Source organism: Zosterops lateralis (genome assembly GCF_965231275.1).
Source record: "Zosterops lateralis genome assembly, chromosome: 8".
Classification (NCBI taxonomy): domain Eukaryota; kingdom Metazoa; phylum Chordata; class Aves; order Passeriformes; family Zosteropidae; genus Zosterops; species Zosterops lateralis.
The window spans coordinates 6,695,955-6,710,090 of NC_139768.1; the positions used below are offsets into that span (position 1 = coordinate 6,695,955).

The following is a 14,136-nucleotide window of genomic DNA, read 5'->3' on the forward strand; positions in this document are numbered from 1 at the left end:
CTGGCTTATGCCAATAATAGAGCCGACAAAAAACAACAGAGACTACCTGCCTCTGATGTAAAGGCACCAATTCACATTTGTGACACTCATTTGTCAATTAACAGATTTCTTCCATTGTTGACACATGGGACTTAAAAGATGTGGGCTAGAATGTGATGAATTAAAAAAGACAGATGAGTAAGCTATGAGCTGCAAAGTAATACTATAATGTGCTTTAGATAGGAATATCAACTGACACCCCTGACAGGCCATACAAGGTTTTATTTCATTTTGCTCTGTATCTAGGCTTCATACTTTGTCTTCTTTGTTCTCTTTTCATCAAGCTCCTAACATCTCATTCTGACAGCCAGAGACATTTAAGGCACTTTCGTTTCAAATGCAAGTTAGCATACTTGATTTGTCATTAAAATGCAAAACGATTGCCATTGCAGGTAAATGTAGGTATGCTTAAAAGGTTGTATCTGAAAAGTAAAAGCTGAAAACCGTTTCTGGCTGCTTTGCTTAACTCTTTCACAAGCCTCCGAGTTTTTACGAAGCAAGTGTTAGTGTGCTGTAATAGAAGCGTAGCAGCACCTGCAGTTTGATACAGGGTACATTTTAGTATATTTAAATAACATAAAATCTTAAAGTTACAATGTCAAGCATAAAGAGGCACTGTCAAGTTTGCACATGGAGCCTTTAGCATTACTCACACAAGAATCTGAAGAGTCTATCATGTAAAGCTTCACATGGGGTCAAAGCTCTCTACTACATAGACACCAATGAGGAAAAGAGGGGGAGATTGTTTGTTTACTCTTTAATTCACTAGTTGTGGTTGAATTAGCTGAAATCACCAGAGAGGGAATTTCAACTGCAATTTCCTTTCTATTCTAATGCTCATTTTAAGAGAGATGAGACCCTTAATATAAATAATTAATTAAATAAACACAAACATACATAAAGTGCTCTGTAGCAAAAGACAAGGACAGATTTAAAAATTTTGCAGAGAAAGAGACCTGCACAGGATGGGCATAAGTAACACTTAGCTTTCTACGTAATATGCATAGATGTGAATGTACTCCATAATATGAATAAGGTCATTTCTAGTCAATGAGATAGATTTGAACATGAAGAATCTCATTTGTGTTCAGCATACAAACTCTAGTGAAAAGAAATATCTGTTATTTTCTGCAAGTGGTTTGAAAAGCAGAAGTATATAATTTAAATGAGCAAGTTTCTGGACACAGATGTTATGTTCAGATATTTGATTTTAGGAACTTACAGAGAAACCTTTATCCTAAGTTTGTACCTACATATCTTTTTTGCAGACTTTCTTGTCCATTTTTACTAGGGAAAAGAGAGGTGTGAACAAAGTTTCATTCCACTCACTTGAGTGCAGAAGTCTTTTCCTCTAGTTTTGTTTTTCCCCTAAGAATGAGAATTGTATGGAAATATGCAGTTGGGAAATCATTCAGAAAATCTGATTTAGATAATGACATCACAGGGCATTGAATATAAGGTAGATACAAATAACAACTTTAAAACTAATAGTTATCTTGATGGGTTTCTAGTGCTACTTTTTCTACCCACACTAGTCTTAAACGTTTCCAGTGCACTTATGTCCCCACATAGAAAGAAAATCAGGAAAAAAGAAGTGCAAGATTACCTTAAAGCTGACGTCACATTTCACAAGGTTTAAAATACTAGGACTACAGCAACCAAGACTTTCATATGCTATACTAAAACACACAAAGAAACATCGCCCATTCATTTCTAGCTCAATACAGACATTTGTTCTCTCTTCCTCCATTGACCAATTACTAGGAAGTGAGACAAAATCTACAGTAATGCATTAGTCTCCTTAATTTTAGAAACTTCTTTTCTTCTGCTCAAGCATTTAAATGCAGGTGAACCTCTTGTTTCAAACCACCTCTGGTTGCAGAGCATATAATTCAGTCACAAAGTAGTGGCCCACATTAAATGGGTTGAGATAAATTCTCATTAGAGGTACGTCCAAATTTCAAAAGCCCTTTTATTAGTGGTAGTAAGAGACTATTTGATACAACTTATTTAGAGGATGCCAAAGAATTGACAGTGAAAGAAACTGAACTGCCCTCTGACATTCCCCACTTAGACTGGCAGACAATTTACTAATTGTGCACCTGGTAGAACTAGAACCAACACTGCACACGAACAGAGCTAACAGCTGGCTCCCATTACAAGGAACAAAAGAGAGACCACTGGCAAGAAAGGAGGAACCTCATGTTGCACCTGCACCCAAATCTCTCAGCAGCACCTTCAGCAGCCTCCTGCTGATTTAAGGAGCTGAAGGCAGTGGGGAGAAAGGTGGCTCAGAGTGAGGGAAGAAAGCAAACTGGACACACATACAGCCTCTCACTTAGTTGGCTTAGTTTCCATTCCTAGAAAACACAGTACTTGACAATTTTTCCCACAGCAATTCCAGTATAATCACCTTCACATACGACTGTTTCTGTGCTATTCCAAAGCACTTCACTGTCCAAGATACAGAGCATATTAAACACAAGATAATACATAGAAAGTGTTCAGATCCTTGAGCACCTGTGATTTGAACATTCACACACTGGACTGTCAAATTATCTTAACATAACTATGTTGGACACAGAGTTTTACCAATATTCGATATACTGTCAATACTTGGCTTGTCCAGAACATTCCTCTTTCAGCCTTTAAGTGCTTTAGAATAATCACTATACTTTATTACTTAAGTAACTAGGTCAACTATGGTGAATTTTTCTTATCACTTCAACTAAGATGTCTTGAAAGTCCTGGGAGTCTAAAATAGAGCATCCTGATCCAGTGCTTTTGTAGCCACATGGCCTCAAAGAGTCATGGCACTTCAGCAAGTCTTGGACCTTACACATCTCAAATGGTTCAAGGACAATTCTGCTGCATTTCCTTGCACTTGAAGAGATTTTACACTCAAGAGACTAAATTTTTTTTGCAAGTAATAAGTTCCTTCCTTCAAGGTTATAAGTGAAGAAGTTAACATTGACAAAGTCCTACCACAAGTGCTGAATCAAAGTAGAAAAATACTTGAGCATTACCCCCAAGTTTATATATATTAAAAATATAATTCATAGACCATCCTTACATATAAAGGAAATATGCATATATCCTAAAGATCTTTATTTATAAGATGTTATTTTCTGTGTCTGTGTCTCTGTGTGTGCATTAAATGCCAGTAAGCTGTCAGCAGCAGCCAACACACACTACACTTTCTATGAAAAAATGAGCTGGCCTCGTGCATACATCCAAGTATTACTATCTGCCAATACAGCTCATATGCCAACTGCACAGGAAAAACAGCAGAGACTTAACCACCTGAAAAGAAGTATTGGCCCAATCTGCAAGAGCCTATCAATCTCCCTGACTTTTGGACCAATTAAACTACCCCCTAACATAAGATATTTTGCATCTCTTACTTGTGTTCTTTTAAAACTTATTTCTACCACTGTAGTGTCTCACCATAGCATGGTTTCCTACAAACATAAGCAATGAGAATGGCTGTACTATACAAAGAACATTCACCGCTTCCAGTTACAGACTCAGCAGGCAAATTAAATTAAAAAGGCAAAATAAAGTATTAAGAAAGGAAATAATCTTCCAGCTCTACCAGTGAGCAACTCACTCAGGCAAGCATCATCAAAAGTAAAGACCAGGAGAAACAAAACAAAAATATAAATAAAAATTATAAAATGTCACATAATTGCAAGCATCAGTTCATGGGTAAAGCCTGCAACTGAGCTATAACACTGCATTAACCATGACCCTGAAGACAGTATAATTATTGTATAGCATGTCTGGTTTGACATGCTGAACCAAGAGCCTGAGAAAAATACATGGCCCTTTTGCACTTCTCTGCTCCTCACTCTTCACGCTTGCACGAGCTAAGGGCTTGGGGATGGTCTTTTTAACCTGAAATATCATCTCCAACATAATTTATGTGAAGATGATTTATGTAAAATGCAAGATCTCAAAAATGGCACAAACCATGCAAGAGCATATAAAACAAGCAAGTCATGCATAAAAAGAAGCTCCACGAGGATTTTCCTGCCAAATGCCAAGTAGCTTTTTGTACCATGACCACCAGCAGGTTTGTTGAACACTGGAGGACTGAGGCCCTCCTTTAGTGACTGGAATCAGCAAAACTAGTCAAGTTCTTTACATCTGCAACTATATGCTGAGAATCTTTTATATTGCATTAAGGTGAGAAGAAGATAACCTTCCAACAAACAGAGAGGAAAACACAGAGACAGTAATTCCAGGGTTAATGCAGGTTCTTCCCTTCAGCCAAGCTCCTTGTCCTCAGACAACAGTTACTTCTGCAGTCCTTCGCTCTTGTTTCACAACACCAATGATGAGGAAATACTGTTTTAGAGTGAGAGAGATTAAGGAAGTCAGAAAGTAATAATAATTCATGTGATTACTGTACTTAACACATGCTCTTTATCATGCCCTTTTCTTTAACCCCCGATGCTCTTGGAAAAAAGTACTTTACAGTCCTAAAATCCAGATAATTATGGACTATGCAGGAGCAGTCATCAAGATATTATTTTCAATCTACTGACATTCTTTGAAAACTAAAACAAGTACATGAAACTATTTCTCTTCCAAATGCCAATATTTTCCATAGACTGTGACAGTCTTCCATTTATTAACTAATATTCTGAATCTTCCATAGATTGTTTAGAATAGAATTCAACACAAAAACTGATTTTAGTTAAAGACTGGTTACAGTTTTCACAAGAGGAGTTGGATTGACTGTGCCAGTGAATTAAGTGCTCTGGGTACCCAAAGAACAACTGCAGATTGTGTAGGCTTAGCTTCCAATATCACTTCAAAATCCACTTCAATCTCATACAGAAATCAGATCAAGAAAAAGCACTTCACTCCCTACACATTCAAACACAAAAAAAATTATGTGATGCAAACACCAGTTCACTGGGAAATTCTCTGCCTCAGTCAAAAGGTTTTACCAAGAGCCTTTAGTCAAGGCATAGTTTAATATGAAATCCTATTTCTGTTCAAGTCCCAGTTTGCCACTAATCTTTGTTCAAAAGTATGGATTTCATCTTTACTCATAATTGCAACAGACCATTAGGCCAAAAAAACAACTTTCACCAACCAGCACAGCAATATTCACCAGCTATAATTAAGGATGTAACAATCAAACCTGATAATCTTATTTTAACTTAATGTCAATTTGTGCTGTTTAATTTTTTACCAGATTTCAAGCTCTAGCAATCCTCACAAGAATTCTCCACTACACAATACGAACCTACACTGATCCCCAAGCCAAATGTTCAGGTTAAAAGTTTTTGCCCAATTCTACCACGTGATACACCTTCAAGACAACTCCTTCCACAATGTTAAGCCTTCCTGAGGAAAGCAGAACAGAACACAATCCTGTGTTCTGATCTGTCAGGTACTGTAAATCAATGGATAATGGCCAGCACAGGGGGTCAGAGGTATATATACTACAGTGTTTTCACAGTCTGTTAGTGACTATGTGGCCATAAAAAGTCAAGCAAGGATCAATGGACAAAAAGAGAGGCTGCTGGGACTAAAGAAGATAACAGCCACCCATACTGAAATATTTATGACAATTTGTATTACTTACATATTACTGAGTTTGGAAAAATAGCTTTTCCATTAAAAAGTACAGCTTACATCTATGGCATAGTATGCTGAAACCAGTGAGATATTTAAATGCATACCCATTAATTTGATATTTTTAACAACAGGCACTGATTGGTCCTCTTCGTATCAACAATAAACCAGCAATTGCAATTAAGACACAGCAGGAAAATATACAAGTCACAGAACACACACAGATAATACTTTGTAGTGGAAAATATTCTATAATCACATTTAAAGTTGACAAAACAACAGAACACAGGCATGGCTATTGCATGCAAGACAAGGTGTATCTTAATATTTTTAATATTTCTAAATTTTTAAGCTGGGGGAAGAAAGCTTTCCTTATGCATCACACAGATCACACCTGATTTCCTGTCAAAATGCCACTTTTTATAAGGGATGGCATGGTGGGGGGGGAAAGGAAGGGAAGAAGAGAGCAAGGAGTAGATTTAGCTTTGATGTCTATCAAATACCAAAAGTAGAGTTAATATCTGAAGTTTGTAATTGTTTTTGTTACTGCTAATACTCTTCTTCTAGTTTTCCAATAGTTATACATCTGCAAAACTTTATCTTATATGACTCCCTAGGTACTACCCATGTAGAAAGAACCCATCAACATACTTGTCTTCAATCCATTTAGTACAACAAGAAGTTCTTTGAGTAGAAAGATAATTACACATAACATAGTCTACAGTGATTAATAAACATGTAAGACTTCAACAGAAAGACTATTATATCTGTAAATAATTTCATTGATTCCTTGTATAATATTCCTGCATAAATATTTAATTCAGTAAAATTTTTCTAGGAGCTGAATTGCTTCTAAAGACTGACCCCTCTCAGCAATGTTACAGTACAGGTATTTTTAGACATCCATAACATTTCAACATTATTTAAAAAACAGCATCTTGTGCTTATTTTAGGACATCCTTTTAAGGGTAAACTTTGAGTACCCACCTCAAACTACACACCTACTCATTTGAACTTGATACATTTACTGCAATAGTAGAAGAAAAATTACCAAGAATTTATAAATTTCAGATTGCTTAGCTATGGAAAACATTATCTCTTTGCTGAAGTCTCTCTATACAATTCCATTTACCTTCAAACAGTAAACAATATCCAGTATAAAATTTACAAATATTTGTAAACTATTGCTTTCTAAAAGAAAGAAATCTCAACAACTACTCAACATTTTTCTTAAAAGAGCAATACAATATCTTCAATACTTAAACATATACAGTCTCCTTTCACACAGTAAACTGTCGTCATGCTTGAAAGAAAATAAAAAAACAGAGAGAGTAAAACAGATTAACTGCATAGCTCCAATACACTTATTTCAGACAAGATACTATAAATCATCTTGAAACAAAACAGGCAATTATAATGTGCACAAATGTTATGATATTATGCATCTCTACTGGTCCAGTGGTTTAAATTATTGCAACTGATGGCTGAACAAGGGCATTTTGTTTAAACACACTTAGATTCCTTGAACAATTCTAATTTTTCCTTCAGCTATCCAGTGCTCTGCAGATCTCTGATGTCAATAAACAGATAGATAAATGTTTCTTAGATAATTCGGGCCACATCTAAGGGGATTGAAATATAGGTCCAAAATTTCTCTAGCACTATCTTTTGTAAAGGATCACATAGGGTTTTTTTTCCCTTCAATACTGGAAGAAGCATCTAAAATTAAAGCAAGTACATACATCTTCCTTCAACGTATTCAGTGAGGACAGAGAAGCTCCTTTCTCCTTGTAACCACTACCCCATATTTCAATCCTCTTCACCTCAGTGTAAGGGAAATAGGAGTGAGAGCCACAAGACAGAATCATTTCAAAACACAATCAGCTATTTGTAAACACTCTTTCCTGCAGAAAATCTGCAACTGTTAGTTGCAGGAAAAAGCGGCACGTACGGTAAATCAATTAGCTTGCTAATTTCTCACCCTCATTCATTTAGCTCTGCACTGTATTTGTCGTAATTGACTATAATTATGTTAATTACCAACTCCAGCATAATTACTATATTTATTGTCATTGAGCACACTATGTACCCAAAGCAAAGCTGGCATTTGTTGGGCATCAAAAAAAATAAATAAATAAAACCACACAACTGTCGGGAGGGGTTTCTCTGAAAACTGGCTGATATACCTTCAGCAAATGAAAGGGCAAAAGAGATTTCATGCAATGCTAGTTTGAAAGCATCAGTTCATTAAGGATATTAATTTTCTGATAACTACACATTTAAGCATGACACACTGGAGCAGTATCTACAGGATTTAGCAATTATTAATGCGTGACAGTTTCAAATGCTAAGTGAATCAATTAAACAGCAGCATTCACAATTTGAGAAGAGATAACTGCTTCATAACTGCCTAAGACTACAATTTTCACACGACAAAAAAGGGCCATTCAGGCTCCTTCAAAACCTGACAGGTCAAGAAAGAAGTTTGAAACAAAAGCACCTTATAACCATCATCTCTCCTCTTTACTTGTCAGATCAACTTTGCTAGTGTCTCCGCTGAAATGGCATCACCATGCCAGCTGCCACAAGGTGATTTTTCATGTCTTGTCAAAGAAATCTTTTATTCTATTTGCTCTGCATTAACATGTTACATTTATTGATCAAGCCCTTTCTGCAGCCACAGCAGGGCACTGTGCTCTTATGCCTAAGGGGGCTTTGATGTCCTGGTGACATTCTAGACCGAATAATGCACATACTAAATGGATTTAATGCAGAAATGTGTTTGTGCATGACAGCTACATTAATAACAGCCCCTCATACTGATAAATATGCAATTGCTACGATTAAGAGTTACCCAATTATGGTGAAAATATTTTTCTACCTTATAAATAAAACCATCAAAAAGTTTTAACAATACTGCATCTTCTTCAACATTTTAAAGTGCTATAAAGATTAGTCTAAAGGCTTTAAAAATGTGTCATGCTTTGTTTTGAATCCTGGCTTTTATTTCCATCTCTCTTTTGTTGTTGATCTTCCTGTTCTGCATGTCTTATTGCTGCATAGACTGGGAAGGTGGTTAGGGGAAAAAAAAAAAAAAAAAAAAAAAAAAAAAAAAAAAAAAACTTTATTTCACATACTCAACTTACAAAGAGGAACATGCCCTGTAAAAACTGAAGCCCATTTTCAAGCTGCCACTTGCATATTCCCCCAGGCAAAAAAACAAGAGGCAGAAGAGAGGAAGAACAATACCTAGTCCACAGAGAAGATATTACAAAGCCCCAGTCTCACAAAAGTCATGGAGGAACATTCCAGACTAGGACTGAAGTTCAAGGGAATGTTTTCATACGTGCACCTTCTTCATCAGACAGTGGAAATTATGCACAAGCACATACTGTGCAAATTATTCAGGCTCCTAGCAGAAATAATCTGCACCCTAGAGAGAGGGAAGAGATATTTGTATCTCCATGAGCACAATTATTGGATTAATCCTTCCTCACTGGCCAAGATTAAAGATTCACTCTCACCTCATAGCTCAGACTGAGAAGAAATCTCTGTAAGAAAAAGGAAAACAACTCATGTGTTTAAAACTCCTCACTGAGGACAAAATTACAAGATGGACTTCTCCATGAATTGAGCTGTAGATGTTATTTATAAAAACATGGCACCTGTTTGTACAAAACCACTGAAATCTGTTATTCCAGCACTGGAGTGCATTTAGCATTTATTGTGAAAGGAAAAATATTGACCAAAGTCATCTAGGACAAGTAAAAAAAGCTCTGAACAAGTTGTGGGTTGTTTGGGGTTTTTTTCATCCCACAAGATAGCAAGATGCATCTAAATTAAAATCTTTCTGTTTCATTCAAATCTCCACTCCCTACCTCTATTACATCATTCCTACTCACTTACTGCTTTCTTTCCTTCACCAGTGATTACTACTTACCTTGTTCTTTCTTTAGTGAAATCTTTTAACTTTCCATGATCAACATTAGTTCTTCATTCCACCTTCAAATCCTTTACAAAGTCTCCAGGTAACACTAACACTGACATCAGTGTCTCTCTTTCCCATACTCTATGCCTTCACAAAATGAGAACTGGGGAATGTTTTCCATGTGTTAGGAAAGGACTCTGTTACTAGGGAAGGCTATCAAATACAGTTGCCACAAGAGGCTCAGGAGCAGATCTCCACAGCAAAACATCTCTGCTCCTGAAACATGCCTCATTGAAAATACACAGTGTAAACAGTTCATTTCTAAAAGAGCTGAAAATCACTATGAAATCAAAAGAACTGCTAAAAATCAGGCCATATCACACCAATATTTTTTTTTTTTTTAAAAGGAGAGAAGCATACACTTACTTGCGTTTTGGTTAAGGAAAATTCACTTTTGATCCCATTCTTCACTTCTTCAGGTAACGACGCTTATTTTCCAATTTAAGTAGAGAACAAAACAGAAGCTTCTCAATGGGCATCATTTCTGTTAACATACAATAATCTTCCAGACTCACCTGGTAATTTGTGCTCCAAGTGTGGGAGAAAAGGAGACAAAGATTACCTATAAAACAGTGTCGTCCACTTGATAACAATTAAATGTACCCGACATACATGTTTCTACTTTGAAAAACAAACAAAAAAACTAGTCTATTTTAAGAGTTGGATTTCCACACTGCACTTGAAAATCTATATACTGCCACATACCTTAACAAGTTGAAGCTAAGATCTAGCCTTTTTGCCATATGTCCATATTTTCTTCCTAGGAATTCTGGAATTTCTTCACAGTCCTGACTAATGTAGGACACCTGAGAAATAGAAGCAACAAGGAAACATTTCCTGAGTAGATTTAGATCCCTGTCCAGATTCTGTCTCATTGATAAAATGATAACATGCAGTACAGTGAATTGGGATTACACCTTTAAACTAAATAAGTTTTACAGCTATAAAAGCTATCACACAAACTCATTTCCCTATTGATACCATCAACTTAATATTTAGTACATTTGTAGTCTTTATGTATGTTTTATCTCCTTCCAGGTAAAAATACTTAGAGTAAATATACCACATTTCTTCTATTTCACTGTTAATACTTTGATCTAATGTTACTTCATATTACCATTCTGACATACTCCAGAAGAAATTTGTTTGAAGGATCAGAAGCCACCCAAAGGATCTTCCAGTTCGGCCCTTCATATACAACAAAGGTGCTTCTCCAAATTTTGGTGCAGAAACACCTAAGCAGTGTTTGGTCAATCCATTCTCCTCACCATTCCTTGAGAAGATTATTACTCCCAGTAACACACCAGGGACAAAGCAAGAGGGCTGCCAATGACCTGACAAACGAAGCATGCAGCTTCTTTTCAGACAGTCTTAAAGATTTCTGGCTTTACCACCTATGAGCAGATCACACTTCTCATTACACCACATGGATGTGTAAATGTCTTTTCTCTTTTTCATACCAGCCCATCTTTAGCAAACACAGGAAGAATTAGAGGTAGCACAAAAAACAGTCTATTTAGATTCTATTTGTTTTTAGTCAGGATGAAGTGAGTGCTAATATTTCCGGACGAACGCAAAAAGTAAAGCAGCTAAACTTTTACTATTAGTTCTGCTGTACTGTTTTAGAAGTCATTGGTTTGATTTCTTCAAAGAAACCCCACAAACCTTTTCAAAACTATCATCAAGAATTCTGTACATCTGTACTGGTTCATCCTTTCAGTGCTCAGAATACTGACATTTCAGATCTTGTGCTGCAGAAATCTCAGTTTCCCTTAATGGCCAACTAGCAAGTTAAGCACCATGTTAGACCACTATCTATACAACACTGTCATTATCCACGTTTAATTATGAAGTCAATTTCAATAACATGTTCCACTAGTCAAAAAAATATGCTGGATGAAAAATATTTTTAAAAAAATCCATCAAATTTTGTTTTGATAGTATTTCACCTTCTGTTAAAACAGAGACTCCTCTGCAGAGCTGACTGACAGAATGTACTTCTGCAAGTCATGCTGATCTCCTACGCTCTAAAAATGATTGCATCTGATAATACTATATGGCGTTCCATTTAATTCATTTTGTTCAATAACTTCAACAGATAAAGCTGACAACAGTGAAATAATTTTTATGAGCAGAAAACAGGTAGCTTGAAGCTCAGTTTAACAACTTCTTCCCCTTGTTAAATCAGAGCTGCTCTTGCAGTATATTCTGCTACCAGGCACACACACAACTTGAGCAAACATAAGAAGAAAATGGAAAGGAACTGTTTTGGGTAGTTGGCACCCTAATGGTTTGGATATAACAGAAAAATGTTTTGCAGAATTTAATGAATTAAATATGTTTGGTTTTTTCCTCCAGTTTACATCTAAGATAATCACAATTCATTTTACAACATACACAAAGCTATGCATACAAGAACTGTGTCATTCTTCAATGAATGGTAGATTTCTTTAAATTAATGCTTGCAAACCCTTTGAAAGGCATCACATTAACAGCTTAACAACACTTAGGATTAAGCATTTGGTTCAATGTAACGTGTTGAAACAGAAATGACTAAAATATGATGCTTATTAACACTGGGAGGACAGGACTGTCTTGAGGAGATACAAACACAGCAAGAGGACAGACCCTGACTTTGCCTCTCACCCAGGGAGGAGCAGCGGCCTCTGGTTTGCTACACACTGCTTCAGAAACTTACCTGGCCACAAAAGCCCTATCCACCAGAACAGAAGTTAAAGAAGATTCATACAAATGTGGCTTAGAGCTCACGAGAGACAAAATACATATAATGTGGCAAAGCTTCAGCCTTTGGACAGTTACAATATGCAAATATGTTTACACAACTGGTACAAACAGATTATTCACAGGCATATTTGCAGATGATATATTGTTATCATGACCTTTCAATGCTGAGGCCTTGTAAAGGCATTTTACCTCCACAGAGTCCACTTCAGCACACTCACAGTGCAATGCTAATATAAGATGTCAGTAGACAGAAGAAACAAGAATATTTCTTCAATTTCGTTGTTTCAGTTCAAAATCATCTACTCAGGAAACAATAAAATGTACAAAATTCAGTATTCTTCCTTCTGCTTCCATTTCAAAGACCCTCAAAATGACTATGAGCTCCCAAGTATATTTCCAGAGACTTCACCACTGAGAGATGAGGGCAAGCATACTTTTCTCAAGACTCCAGCTCTTTGGCTGCAAGGCACATCAGTAACAACAGATTTCTTAGATTTCTCTCTACCAGTCACAGAACATCACACAGGATTAAAAATTGGATGTAGAGGCCTCCATGGCCTAATTCTCCAACTCAGATATAGGACAGGTTGGTCACAGTCAGTCATTACTGGTGCCCTATTCAATACCCCACCAAAAAGTTCAGAGTTTCCCACAAAGGCCAGCTACAGATAGGCTATGGAGGCCTGAGATATTCTTGCAGACTCTTCAATACACTGTATGCAATTCAGGAAAAAAAAGATATGTTGTTACAAAATACTTAAAACATAAGTAAAGTATCAATAGCAGCTGCACCTCTCTTCTGCTTTAGAGTTTTTTATCATCTAGTCTCTATGATCATTCTACAACGATACTGTAATCTTAATTACTCATAGAGTAACATCTTTATTAAGGAATGTCACCAAAAAGGTCACGTATGAACTCTCAATACATCACATTCTCTCCCACTGAAGGGATTTATATCTGGAGAATATTTCCAGTCAGCTGAGCACTACGTTAGAAGATTGTATGGTGGGCACACAGCCAGGTCAGGGGAAGGAGGCAGAAGGTGCCCTCAGTGCCAGAGTGCACCACAGAAATCACATGAACTGCTTCCTGCAGCAGCTGCAAAATCAGCCAATTAACTGTCTCTGCATCACACACATATTCACCAGAATCCCACACAGATATAGCGACCAGATGAAAGAAGCAATTAGATGATGGTCCAGCACCCTGGTTTAATGGCAAACCATTCTCAAAAATAAGACAAACTTCCTTCTCCTTAGTGGTGGGGAAAAAAAAAAAAAAAAAAAAAAAAAAAAAAAAAAAAAAAAAAGTTCTAATTTAGCCACGGGTTCAGCACTAATGTCACCAACTTTTAGCTACTTTTTTTTTTCTTTTTTTTTCCGTAGCCATACAAGGCGTTGGGTAAAAGTCAGCAGGATTTATTATATTTCCTAACTTCTCTTTATCCAAACTGAAACCTACATAGGAGGCTTCAGGAAGGACAACACTCAGTAGATTTCCCTCCCGCAGCCCGGCAGAGCAGGCGCGGTCCCGAGGCCGAGCCCATCCCGCCGGGAGCGCGCCGCCGCCGCCAGGGCCCGGCCTCGGGGGCGCGCCCGCCGCCCGTGAGCGCGCCCGGCAGCGCAGCCCCGGCTCCGTTACCCGGGAGCGCGCCCCGAGCCGCGGGACCCGCACCGCAACCCCGGGGCCGCCCGGCGCTGGCGGGGAACGGCTCCTCAGCCCCGTCCCTTCGGGCAGCCTCGGGACAGCGATACCTGCGCGGCGTCCCG

The 14,136-nt window shown here is 37.4% G+C and overlaps 1 protein-coding gene across 1 annotated transcript in view; it reads right to left on the minus strand.

Moving 5' to 3' along the window:
• Positions 1-14,136, minus strand: part of LRMDA (leucine rich melanocyte differentiation associated) — a 599,023-nt gene that overhangs the window by 584,619 nt on the left and 268 nt on the right. The window contains 1 exon segment of the mRNA XM_083866301.1: positions 10,325-10,425. Coding sequence (XP_083722427.1) covers positions 10,325-10,425 — 101 coding nt within the window.